This window comes from Lolium rigidum, chromosome 7 (genome assembly GCF_022539505.1).
Source record: "Lolium rigidum isolate FL_2022 chromosome 7, APGP_CSIRO_Lrig_0.1, whole genome shotgun sequence".
NCBI lineage: Eukaryota > Viridiplantae > Streptophyta > Magnoliopsida > Poales > Poaceae > Lolium > Lolium rigidum.
The window spans coordinates 137,522,781-137,537,048 of NC_061514.1; the positions used below are offsets into that span (position 1 = coordinate 137,522,781).

At 43.5% G+C, this 14,268-nt stretch overlaps 1 protein-coding gene across 1 annotated transcript; it reads left to right on the plus strand.

The window, feature by feature from the left end:
- The first annotated feature begins 2,632 nt into the window (after positions 1 to 2,632).
- LOC124670605 (WAT1-related protein At1g09380-like) lies at positions 2,633 to 12,712 on the plus strand. Its single transcript, XM_047207087.1, has 7 exons — positions 2,633 to 2,796; positions 8,385 to 8,447; positions 11,430 to 11,546; positions 11,723 to 11,978; positions 12,077 to 12,235; positions 12,326 to 12,477; positions 12,574 to 12,712. Exons 1-7 carry the CDS (start codon positions 2,651 to 2,653, stop codon positions 12,710 to 12,712), a joined length of 1,032 nt encoding a protein of 343 aa, XP_047063043.1. The 5' UTR covers positions 2,633 to 2,650.
- The last annotated feature ends 1,556 nt before the right edge of the window (positions 12,713 to 14,268 follow it).

Below are 14,268 nucleotides of genomic sequence, written 5' to 3' on the forward strand. Positions count from 1 at the left end.
AAAAACAGCAGAAAACAACGAATCGGCTCTTCGGCATCTCGTCAATAGGTTAGTGCCGGAAAATGCATAAATATGACATATAATGTGTATAAAACATGTGAGTATCATCATAAAAGTAGCATGGAACATAAGAAATTATAGATACATTTGGAACGTATCAGGGAGGGAGCTCACCGACGACGACGGCAGTTGTGGAGGAGCTCACCGACGATGACGGCAGGGGTGGAGGTCGCGGCGGCTCCTCCACCTTGACGCGGCGGCGGCTCCTCCACCTTGACGCCGCGCCGGCCCCTCCTCCTCCACGCCGCAGCGGCTTGTGCTGCTGGTGGCGGGGATGGGTGGAGCGTGGCGGCATGCGGCCCTCGCAGAGGAAGGCGGCGGCGGCGGCGACGGCGACGGCAGCGCTCGCCGTGGAAGGCGGCGGCGCGGGGAGAGGGGAGAGGGGAGAGAGTGGTATACGGGCGAGGGAGAGGTACGGCCATGATATAGGACACGTTATTTCTGTGGCGCACCGAGGCCAGTGCGCCACAGAACACGTTATTTCTGTGGCGCACCGAGGCCAGTGCGCCACAGAATACGTTATTTCTGTGGCGCACCAAGTGCAGTGCGCCGTAGAAAAAGTAAAACCAATGATTGGGCGTGACAGGGTGTGGGCCCCACCAAGTTTTTGTGGCGCAGTGTTCCATGGTGCGCCACAAAATTAAGCTATTTCTGTGGCGCACCGTTCCTGGTGCGCCACAAAATAAAATTCTGTGGCGCATTCTTAGGGGTGCGCCACAGAACTAAGCTCCGCCTATAAGAGTTTTTCTACTAGTGACCGCACCTCCTCCGACCCATGCAACTCTTCCTGTGTGCCGCCTCTGCTCCTCCTCCAACCACACGCCTCGTCGTGGCCTTCCTCTGCTCCAGCGCGCCACCGGCCTCCCTGATCCTCGCTGAAGCTGCGCGACCCTCCCTTCTCTCCCGTCGCTAGATGTTGCTTGCCTCAACCGTCCTCTCGCTGCTCCCGGTTGCCGCCTCCTCCCGGTTTGACGAGCAATGCTTCCACCAGTGCCCCCTCATCGAGCTATGGTTAGGGTTCATCGCGAGCTCCATCACAACACATCGCTTGCTCGTTCAAAGGTAATAAAAAAATATTCGCCAAAAATAAATTCACAAAAAATTGATTTTCCAAGGTGGCGTTTCTTTTTTGTGAACATGACTATGGAAAATCGGTGCGCCACATGTAGTTGTTTTTCTACTTGTGGTATATCTTCTACCGGTGGCGTGGAACGGTCACACCACCAGTATTTTATGACTAGTTACGTGGGTTGTTTCTCTAACGATATTGGATATGCCATTAATATACTATTATGTCCTAGTGTGATTCTTAATGTTTCGACCGTGAAACAATTGCTATTACACTTTTTGTATTGATTTACCATATTGATTATAAGTATTATCAGAACACATTAGATCTACTAGTATAATCATATGAATAGACAAAATTAATAATCATATCCTGATCGATCATGCTGAATGCGCAACCTTGTACTTAAATTGCAAGTCATTTGTAGTTCATATTTGATCAACATGTAACGTTGAGTAACCCATGATTTGTAATTTTTGAATCTGAAAGTATACACTAAGGGGATGTGTGCATCAGTTTGATGTAGAGGCTGGGGGGGCATTGTGCCCTTTTTTTTTGGTGTTTTTATCAGTATGGAATAATAATATCTGAAGTCGATCATGTAGTTAATTTTAGCGAGAGCAAATAAACCGTGACATTTTCCACCATCCATGGACCCTTGAGTCATGATGGCTATATACGCACAAAGCAAAATAGGCACAAATATTCTTGCTAGAGAATTCCGAAGAAAACAATCGGACAACATACACATTTGGATTCATGTCCTAATATAAATGGACAGATACATTTGTAATGACCTATCGAATATGATCTACTTAGATACATTTGTAACAATTTATCATTTATGACATTCAATATTGTTACAATGATCTATATCAGATACAATTGTTTGGATAGTCATCGAGATATATATCGTATGGGATCTGTTTATTAAATATATAGAACTATGGGAATTTATTGTTTGTTTGCTTGCTTGTTTGTGATATTTCTATGAACAATTTTAAAGATCCTGTTTGTGATCGACTAATAAAAAGATCTGCTAGATTAATGCCGAGATGATATTCCAGTGAAGCTATAAAAGACAGTGTTTTATTAGTGTGCACTTTAACATGGAAAACATGCGCTGTTTTCACCTTAATTTTGCGGATGGGAACGAAAGTATATCATCCTAGTCATCTATTCCCTTGTTCGGCGGCGATATGAACGAGGTTATGCGCTGCACTCAGCACGCACCCACTCAAGGGATACCGGATTCAGCAAAGCCGAAGCAACAGCCCACCGGAACGAAAGCATCCCCTGCTGCGCAGCCTGCCACCTAGATCGCGTAGCGGCGCGACTCAGCCTTCAGCCTACATATATACTTCAGCCTTCAGCCTTCAGCCTTCAGCCTTCAGCCTATAGCCTATAACCAGCGCTTCATTGGGAGTCACTGGCTTGAGGCTATTGCGTGAGCGATCGATGGAGGGAGGCGGCGGCGGAGGGTGCGGGGTGTTGGCAGAGGCGGCGAGGCCGGCGGCGGGGATGGTCGTGGTGCAGATGCTATTCTCCGTGCTGAACATCCTCATCAAGCTCGCGCTCAACGACGGCATGGACGCCCGCGTCCTGGTGGCCTACCGCTTCATGTTCGCCGTCGTCTTCCTGTGCCCCATCGCCTTCTTCGTCGAGAGGTGCGATACGTTTTCTCCTGAGAGTTAGAGATGCGTCACTAGCATGCATGCATATGCGTGCACGTCTGTTTTTTTGTCAATTCAAAATGGCAACGCAAATGCAGTTTTGGTTGGCTGAAAAAGAATTTCTAGATTCCCACGCAGCGATCAAGAAAGATATATGTATATGAGATCTACTGCTCTAGTGATTCTTCTCTAGCTTGCATGCACCTGCAGCCTTTGTTTTGGTCAATTTAAACGTCCATAGACCTTGAAGGTAACAGCATGTTCCGTGATCTGATCAAAAGGCAAGCATGCATGCTGCAGGAAGCGCAAGACAGAGAGAAATGCTCCTTTTTCTCAGAGCTATTACTACCTCCATCCCATGATAATATGTACTAAGATGTTAGTATAACCAAAAAAAAATTGAAAATGGGGATTAAACCTCCTCTGCATCGAATAAATGCACGCGGCCTTTATTACATTGTTATTGGAAAAGTGCCACACTCATAGTATCATCGTTATTACAATAGTTCACGAATCACTCAAGATCTATACATGTATCAACCATCTAAATATATAAGGATAAATGAAAAACGCATCAGTGGATCAACACGTGAGTCTGCGCTCAAGCTGCCAGCCGCACCGGCTAAATAAATCTTGTCCAACCGTTTTAAAACGGTTGCGCCCAAAATCCATGTCCTAGCGCTCCTCCTCCAACTGTGTAAGATGTTAGTATAACCAATATACTCTTGTGGTTAAAATAACATCTTATAGTACGAGAAAATGTAGTAAATTTTCAATTAGTAGGAGAAACTGCTCATAATTACCTGATTTTTGCGAACGCAACACGTTCGCTCCTTCGCCTCGTCCTCCCCCTCCAGGTAACCAAGGGGCGAAACCCTAGCCCCGTCGCTGCTCCCTCCTCTATGTCCTCCCTTCATCATCACCCCGGAGACGCTGCATGCCGATCAAAGGCCGTGACGCCGGTGCTGGGTGGAGGAACGCCCCGTGGGGGGTTATGGTGCAGACGCGCGGTGGATGCCTCCTACACCGATATGCTCCTGTCGGAGCGACCTCGGGTCAGGTCAGGGCTTTCCACAGTTGGGGCCTAGGCATCTGAGGTGGTGGCCTCTGCGAGTTGAGGGTGATGTGGTTCCCGACGGCGGCGGCAGGGGGCGGGGTCGTGTTGAACTTTGGAGGAACGATCGTGCCTCTTTCGAGGGATCGGTTACGTGTTTATATGGGTGAGAATAACCCCCATGATGGCATGTACAGAGTTTGGTACGTATATTGGTGTACTACACCATATTGTATACGTACCCATATTACACATCTAATACCCCCACTTAATCTAGACCTAGGAGAGGTTTAGATTATGCTTAAACTCATCTAATTTTTTTACATATAAAGTTTTTGTGAAGCCATCTGTAATTTGATCCTTGCTTGATGTGAACCTGACATCAAGCTGCTTGCTAGGAACTCGTTCTCGAAAAAAACAGAAATCTATCTCAATATGTTTTATACCTGCATGAAAAACTAGATTGGTAGACAGGAAGGTGGCACCAAGATTATCACACCATCAACATGGTTTCTCCAGAAGGAAAACACCATGCATGTTCACAAACTAGTGCTTCAAGCAAAATAAGCTCAGCATTGGCATTTGCAAGAGCTTTATATTCAGCCTTTGTACTTGTACTAGACACAGTAGGTTGTTTTCTGGTACTCCAAGAAACAAGATTGGGACCAAAAAAAATATAGCAAATCCACCAGTAGAGCGTCTGTCATCTAAATCACCTGCCCAATCTACATCTGAATAGACACTAAGAAGAGTGGAACTGGACCTCTTGAAAGTAAAACCAACCGTTCCTGTGCCATGAATATACCTCAAAATGCGTTTAACAGCAGTTCAATGTGCAGTAGTAGGAGCATGAAGATACTAACAGACCTTATTAACTGAAAAAGAGAGACCAGATCGAGTCAGTGTCAGATACTGGAGTCCCCACATAATACTTCTGTAATGTGTAATATCCTTAGGGCCAAGAGGAGAGCCATCTATCAAGTTTAATGTTTCTCTAGTGGAGAGAGGTGTTGGACATGGTGTGCACGAACTCATGCCAGCACGAGCTAGTATATCTCAATGCCTAGAAAATAATGAAGATCTCCAAGATCCTGGACATCTAATAGGCCGACACTATAGACCATATCCTCAGTCATGCGGGTGGCATGGAGGCAGTGGAGGGTGCTTGCGTCGCACTGGTCGACCCGTCGACCGCCCGAGTCAGAGATGAAGATACCGGCCTGCTTCCACATCATACCCACCCCAAGGTCCATGGAACTTGGCGTCCCCGCTGGTTCAGTTGCTGTGTTGGGGTGGCGGGGTCGGGGGCTCTTGCCGGGAGAGATCCTTGTCTGCTGGTGGTGTTCATGACGTCGGCGGCATTTTGGATGCTGTCTTCCTCCTAGGAGGTGACGTTGAGGTACAACCCCCTTCCCTCCTTCCTCTGCACCCAGGTGAAAACCTAAAATCTCCAGATTGGGCGGCAAATGCGCTCGGGTGTCGAGTTCTTGGAGGCACCTCCTTGGGACTGCGGAAGGTGGTCGTGCTGCGTGTGTTTCATGGTCTGCAGGTAGCGGAGTGTGGTGGTGTTCGGCTAGTGTTGTGGCTCGTCAGCGGCTCGGCACCCTCGGCCTAAGCGAGAGGGGAAAATTTTCCCCTTTCCGGCAACAATTGGTGCTCCGGCTGGTCATGGCAACATGGATGCCCCTAACTTGAGATGTCTTCTTTGGCGATCTGTGTCCTGAAGCTGAAGTCTTATGGGTGGGCGGTGCGATAGCCGGCGGTGATGCTCGTGCTTGGTTCCGGTCCTTGGCATGCTACCCTAGGTGTTTATGCATGCTCTTGGGAGAGTTGCACTGCCTGCCGACGGTTCGACGCCCTAAATCCAGGGAGAGAAGGTTGGGGGCTTCTTAGGAGCCGAACGCGGATGGTATGTTGGCTGTGACCCGCTAGGACTTGACTATTAAAGGATTTTACGGTGGTGAGCTTCACGGTGTTTCCTCTCCCCAGATCTACTTATTTTGTTGGGTGATGTCATTGAAGACCAAGCTGTGTGCTTTTTCTATATTTTTACGTTTACTTGTTCCTTGATGTTTGTAAGCTATTCTTTTAGCACTTTGTAAGTCTGTCGTTGCGTCTTTATTAAGTTAAAGCTGGGCCTTTGGCCTTATGTTTCAGAAAATGTCCTGATTTTTGCACGGTAGATTCAAAAAGTTAACTTTTGCTAGTTTAATTAGTTGAATGTTATCGATATCTTCCATTAACTGTGCTCGTCCCCGCGTGACGACCGGGGGACCCTAAAAATTTGCACCGCCGCCATCCCTCCCCCACCCTCCCTCTCCTCCTCTCACCTCCGTCAGAAGGAGCGAGCAGGCAAAGATTGGTTGTTGCCAGCGGGTGGGGGGGGGGGTGGTCTGCTCGTCCCCTAGCTTGGAGGAACAGTGTGGGATAGATCGTCCATCGTGCGGGCGGCGTGCGGTTGCCGGGCACCATGGCGTGGTGGCTATCTGATGTGAGCGGCAGTGGAGTGAGCAACAACGCGCCTAGAGTAGCGGCGACGCGGCGAACGACGATCGGGGAGGCGTTCTGGGCGGCGTCCTGGTGGTGGTGATGGTCGCCTCCATCGGCGGGCCATGCTAGTGGGGGAGGTGTGGGTTTGTACGGGCCGGATTGGGTGAAAACGCTAGGTCGGTCTTCTCGTTGACCTCTCCGCGATCGTGGTTGTTGCCGATGGAGAGGGCCGACTGGTTGCAAGGCGTTGCCTAGGCTCCGCGTTGCCTTTGTCAGCATGGGATGGTGGGCGGTGTTGGGGCCTAACCTGAATAAATGGTGGTGGTCCTAGGGTTTCTCTTGTGAGAAGATGAAGACCTGGATGAAGCTTGTCCATCTTGATATGGCCGAAATGTTGAGTTCCGAAAGGCTTCGCCTAACAGTGCATCTATTGTCAGGAGTTTTCTGGATCGGGAGGTATTCGGTCGTGCGCACCCATGTTTTCTTCGATCGTTTGGTTTTGGAAGGAGCAGCGCGAACGTCTATTCATTCTTGCTAGTAGGTGACATTTTGGTCCATGGTGAAGTCAGAGAAGGAGAATATCATGATGGTTGGACCAGAGGACTGGCAATGGAGGTTTAAGTCTCTGCGCTGTTGAGGGACTTGCTTGGTGTTCCGGGGTTTCGCAGTAGTAGTATGTATGTGGGGGCAACAACAAAGGTGAAGTTTAGAGTCTTACCTTTTATGGTGAAAATCCAAGGTCTGACCTTAATTGGTTATTTAAGACATTGTTTTGAGACCAGAGACTATCTTCAGAGTGAAAACCGAAGATCTTTCATCAGGCGACGAGGGCGTTTGTGCAATGTTCTCTTCTTGGAGGCGTCATTTTTAGAGAGTCTGAAGTTCAGGTGTTGTCTTGGTTGTGGATGTATTGTTGTTGCTAGGGCTACCACGTTGTTTACGGACTTTTATTTATTATTTCTTTTACCCTTTTTGGTTGTGTTCATTCGTACTGCCATTAGGTATTGCGTTGTTGTAGAGACTATATATATGGAGGTGGCGTTTTGGCTCATAGGAGCAAATGCTCCCATTATACAAAATAATGAAAAAATAATTTTTAATTTTTTTAAAAAAATTGAGATAATTTTTTTGGTGTACATCATGATATTTTATGTTAGTGCATAAGTTTTCGTGGAGAAACAATATTTTATGTGCCATGTACAAAAAAGATAAAAAATTTGTCTTTTTATAGCATTAAAATTTGTCTTTTTATAGGAGCCATATTTTTTTTTTTTTAAAAAACTTGTGTACGAATATGAAATATGTAGATGTACGTGGAACATTTTATTTTAGAATTTTTTGACACTTCGAAATGTAGATTCACACAACGGGAGCAAATGCTCCTTTTTCGATAAAGGGAATATATTAATATCAAGAAGATACCAATTACACCCAGCCTCTGCAACAACGCACCACCCTAATGGCACTACGGATGCACACAGCCAAAAACAAGAAAAGAAAACTAAGAAATAAAAGTCCCGCTACAGTATCTCGGGCCTAACAACATCAATACATCCACCGCCAAGACAGCACCAGACTAGTCCCCGCTCTCAAAACAAATGCCTCCACCAAGGACATTGCCAGGCACAACCAATTAAGGCCAGACCTTGGGTTTTCACCCTGAAAGGTAGGACTCTGCACTTCACCTGTGTTGTCGCCCCCACTTTCATACCGCTGCTGTGAAGCCCGAAACACCAAGCAAGTCCCTCAACAACGCAAAGACTTGAACCTTCCTTAGCTAGTCCTCCCCTCTGGCCTTCATGAAATTCTCTTCTTCCGACTTTCATCATGGATCTATAGTCACTTGATGTCAATCAAAGAAAAAGAGCTTCGCGCCGGGGAGCAAATGCTCCTATGAGCCAAAGTGAATATCCCATAAATATATTTGGTATCTCCTGATATTAATATATTTCTTTTTATTGAAAAAATTCTTCCATTAACTGTTGCTGCTCTGTTATATACCAACTGCAGATTTAAGAGACTATCTATGTGATTGCAGGAACACAAGGCCACCACTATCCAGGAAGGTCGTACTACACTTGTTCTTGTGTGGGCTGTTCGGGTAAGTAGTTTTTTATTAGATCAACTCATAAGGCCCCGCTTGGATGATCGCTTCTTCCGTCCCGCGCCGGGTACTCCTGTTCAGCGCTAGAACTTTAGCGTGGCCTCTGGAGATCCGTGAAAATATACTCCCGTTTTGGAAACTGGGAACCAAACGGGGCCTATGCTTTTACTCGTCTACGTTTTTGAGAGGAAAATACTTAAATTGCAGCGATTCTGTAATTCAAGTAGCCTGTTCTTGAGACCACAAGCATGGTTCAATTCATAATTGCTCTATAAGAAGGTTTATTAAAGCAGTATTGTGCTGAATATCGACAATGCACATTATGCTGATTGACCAAATTGACAAATATATCAACAATGGTTACTCTATTTTAATTTCTTTTCTCTAACACAGTTCATGACATGTTGAAGTTAATATTCTGCCATGCATGCTTATATTTCCTTATGTAAAAGCGAATATATTTATTTTCTTAAGAAATTCATCAAATTACTATATGTAGCAGTATTACGTATTTACAATTTGTGGTGCACTTGTGCACACGCTTAAAGGTACTGCAAAGTTAGTCCAGAGTAAGCAAATTGGAAGTGGCAGCATGCAATCACTCTCTTCCATTTTGGGTTAGTAAGTAGTCATATAATATGGAAAAAAACTTGCAGTACTAGCTTATTGCTAGATTTATGCAAGTTGTTGGGGATAGACAAAAGAACTTTTGAGCATAACATGGGTGCAGCAATAAGTGCCTCTGAGTAGTAATAGTTGACATCTTCTTCTTAGACACACCAAACTAAAACATAACAATTCACAATTTTGCCTCCAATTATTTATTATGTAGAAAAACAGCAGTTTCCTACATTTTCATGAATTAAATTTACATCTTGGATATTATGAAGGGTGCTTTTTGTACATATGTTATTAGGTGTTGACTTCTGTTAAAAATAAATAAAAAGGAAGTTAATATACATCATTTTTCTGCATGAAGTATTTGGTTTTCATTAGATTAATAAAATAACCGACTTCCTCCATCCACGCATAAGTGGTCATATTTGAACAACTTTATAGAAAAGAGTTTCAACATATATGATGGAAAATTGGTATATAATGAAACTACATCTCAAGTAGCGAGTCTAGTTCAGTTGGTTAGGGAAGTGGATGTACAACCCAACCACCAAAGTTTAAGTCCTAAGGGATGCAAATTTGGGTTCCTATTACTTAAAACTAAAATAAAATCACTCTAGCCCCCTACAGTATTTTTTCAATAAAAAACATTTTAAGGTGAATTTAGCTATACCAATTTAGTTTCATAAATGCTATTACTTTTTATAAAGTTGGTCAAATTTTAGTAAGTTTGACTCTGAACAAAACATAGAATTGCACTTATTTGCGCAAGGAGAGAATTAATAAGCTATGCACAATAGACCCATCATAAGATTCAACAAACATATTAGTGGACAAAGGAAAACAAACAGATGTATTAATTTTGTATCATTCATTTCTGCGTTGAGCTGCCAACACCTTTGCAACTGTTAAAATATGGTACAAAAGAAACTGTGAAAAATATGGTATATAACGATCGAGCCTTTTTGCCATCTGGGTAATTTTTTACTCACGGCATCGAGGAACTTGTTGAATCCCAGCATAAATCCTAAACCCATGACTAAAACCCTGTACCTGGGCCAAATGAAACGATACCAAGTGTGCTTAGAGGAACTCCGGGTGGCTTCAAAAGATGCTAATGCACACCTCTAATGATTTGTTGAAGTACCAAGCCTTTTGGATGCACAGAAGTTGGGTGAGGAACTAAGCAATCTCCTCCAGCGCAGATCTATTATGAGCCTTGCCCTGTGTCAATCCTAGAAGAAGAAAAAAAATGTTGCATCACGAATTCTGTTAATTCTGTTAAGTGTCGACGCCATGGGTAACTGAGTACTTCTGTAGAAGTTACGTTTTGGTGGATAATGTGTGTCATATCCAGGGTTTTTTTTCCTCAGATGGTATTTCTAAAATATCAATGAAAACCGGCTTAACTGTTTGCCACTGAGGACAATTTGTACCAAAAGAATTTACCCATATTTTAATAATATTTTCAACTTTTTATATAATTTTTTTCTTAATTTATAAATTCGTTTGACAAATCTTGAACGTATTTTCAGAAAAAGGTAATGCATACTGGTGCACATCGGTATTCTTTTTCCACCCGAGAAAAAATGGTTGGTCATATCCACCTCAATAATAAGACATATATGTCATGTATCAAATCTTTTCATATAGTGGCAAGCATTAATGTGATCCAACATGCTGAATTGGATGGTTTTACAGTGTTCTAAGATGCAGAGCTTATGATATTCAAATGCTTTGGTGGACGTAGTTGATATAATTTAGAATACTGACTGGCATATCGGCTATGTGTACCAAAAATGTGTATATACAGGGTACTTAGGTACACATGTAGGAAATCAATAAATTTTCAATTTTGGCCGACATATATGCTAAATTCCTGCATTATAAATTCAGTTACTGCTACTTAGTCGTGGTATGTACTTGGTCGGTACTCATTCGGACATTTAGAGTTATCGTCACTATAATGAATATGATTCTAACCATGTCTATGGTTTATCCTTCTAATGAAACTTATTTAGTAAAGTTAATTTCTATCTTCATTTATACATAGTTCTAGGGTATGTTGCTTGATAGGCATATTGGTGGTTTTTTATTCTTTTATGTCATTTGTATGTAAGTTGTAGCAGAATTTCCTTGCTATTACTTCTAAGTTCCAAGAAAAATTTCCTTCCAAGAGTGATTTAGTAAAAAGTATATTAAGAAGTGATCGTATTTTCTGGTAAGAAGTGGTATTTACCTGGGGAAAGATCAATGAATATTACCGTAGACATGTGAGCGTGAAATAATTTATTTGTTCATAATAAGAATTTTTTGATTTATATGTGTATATATCTTATCGTATGCCTGTTTATGCGTACACAGATTTACTATAAACCAGAACCTGTACGTGCTGGCCATAAAGTTAACTTCGGCAACCTTTGTTACAGCTATCGCCAACCTGACACCTGCAGCAACCTTCATTCTTGTGATATTGACAAGGTTAGAAAATTTTCCACACATATGTGAATACAAATATCGATGCATGTATCCACTGATATTGCATACATTTTTGTATAATTGTTATTCAATGAAATTTTCATCTCATTCGATTGGGAAAATAATGTTTATGTTGTAAAAGAAATTAATATTGGCCTCCATACTGAATTAAACAACAGGCTTGAGACTTTGAAACTTAAGAAGCGTGCTGGGCAAGCAAAATTTGTGGGAACCCTTATCGGCATGGGTGGTGCAATGTTGCTTACATTCTATAAGGGGCCAGAGTTGAAGTTTCTTCGTCGGCTGCCGCGTCCCAAGCTTGTACACATCACCAAAGCCCACCACACCCACCCACCATCAAGTGGTAATCAAATTCTTGGCTCATTTCTTGGCATCACCAGTTGTTTCAGCTACGCTACATGGCTTGTCATCCAGGTTAGTTATCTCGCACTGTGTTACTTGTTCTACAGTAGATCTGCACCCACCAGGATAGGACATCGCTTATGTGGTAATATTCGGTGTTTCACTTGCAGGCGAAAGTGGGTGAAGTGTATCCATGCCACTACTCGATTGCTGCAATGGTGTGTCTCTTCGGTGCAATCCAGTCGACTATAATGGCAGCTTGTGTGGAGAGAGACAAGGAACAGTGGAGGCTAGGCCTAAACATTAGACTCTACTCGTCAGCTTACGCGGTAAGTGGGACTTTTTTCTCGTGTCTAGAAAGTTCTTCCATTCAGTCATTCACAACCTCAAGAATGCATCATGTTATTTGTTCCACTCAGGGCTTGGTAGCATCAGGATTCGCGTTCCCGTTACTATCATGGTGCCTGCGAAAGAAAGGGCCCCTCTTTATCGCTGTGTTCAGCCCATTGATGCTCATCTTCGTCGCAGTTCTGAGCTCCATTCTTCTCAACGAGGCGTTGTACCTCGGGAGGTGAATACATTTTAGACCTGTATTGCATATCAATGGATATGCCTCCGCGGATTCCTTTTTTCCAAGGCTGAATTCTTATGTTTCGCACCAATGCAGTGTGCTTGGTTCTATACTAATTGTGGGTGGCCTATACCTGGTTCTTTGGGGCAAAGCGAAGGAACAAGCTGAGGTGTCCAAAGATGACGATATGGGCAGGGAATCCATTCCTATGACTGCTACCAGTGAAATGAAATAAGACAAGGAGAATCATGAAATTAAATAAAAAATAAATCGGAGATAAGATGTTAACTATGTATATTGTATTCACACCATTTCATCTCTTCTATCGTTTTAAACTATTGAATTTATTTTCTCCCTAGAGAATTTGCTTCTTGGATGGAAGGCTCAAGATGAGCTCAACTTTAACTTAATGAAGTCGACCAACCAGTTTCAATTCAACACACCATTTGCAAAAAGAAAAAGGTTCAATACAACGCACACCATACACTCATGTCTGGGCTAACAGAAACCGAATGCAATGCAAGGATAGAACCAAGAAAGGGCTGGATGATACAATGGCTAAAGTAGCAAGCACACTACTGACGATCTCCCCTAAGCGAGTAGTGCATTGTCCTCAGCCTAGAGCTCGCATGTCCCAACGCTTACTTGTCCTTTATCTTCACCCCAGAAGCCGAAGAGTGACCATATGAAAGACAATGTTAACAGGATATTTAGGGATGAATCCCTGAATAGTCAGTTTTCTTCTAGCAACTCAAAGGGCCCAACATTACGTGGCAAATACTATCCAGACAATGTGTCTACGCTGGCCCGCTCATGAAACTAGCTAAATGCAAAACATCCCCAAGCAAGTCAGGGTTCCGGTCCACATGAACCAGGTCTCTCGCACAGCTCCACATGAACTTCGCAATGTGGAAAGTGAAGAAAATATGGTTGACAGCCTTGACCTTGCCACATAGGCACCAACCAACTAACTTCTCCCTCTCCATTTTTGGATTGCGTCCCCTGACAGCAATCGGCCCCTAGCGAGCTAGCAAGGAAAATCTCGATCTTTGAAGGCGCTGTAATTTTCCAAATGAATGCAGGATGTGGATTGTTATGGCCCATCACGAGGCATAGATACGCGGACCTGTCGGAGAAGCCTATCAAATCCTTCAAGGCCTAGGTGAACTTTTCCTTCTCATTGTTGAGTTGCACTCTATCCAGGTCCGGGCAAAGGCAAACCCATTGTGCCCTCTCCCCTGAACCAAACGGTCTCCTGAAGGGAATGGTCCAAGTGCCCTCGGTCACTAGCCACACTGCAAGACTCGTGCACTACAATATCTAAGAGGTTTAGGAAGCAATCCTACAGGGTCCGTCACTAGCCATCAGTTGAGACAAAGACAGGTAGAGGTCGTGTTTGTTATGTTGTGATCTAAATTCATATTAAAGGGATGTTAACTTCTGATGAACAGAGTGAGGTGTGTTCACTGTTTGTGGATGTGTTGTGAGTTGGAAGGCAACATTAGAACCTGTTGTTGTCCAATCTAAAACCAAAGCAGAATATATGACTATTGTTGATGCTTGCAAAGAGTCTGTTTGGTTGAAAGGTTTTCGTGCTGAGCTTTATGGAGATGATTCTTGCATTAACTTGTTTTGTGACGGTCAAAGTGCTATATACCTTACTAAATATCAAATGGTCCATGAAAGGACAAATCACATTGATGTCAAGTACCATTATGTTTGCGACATTGTTGCTCAAGGTAAACTAAAGGTATAAAAGATAAGTCATGATAATCCTCGTAATATGATGAC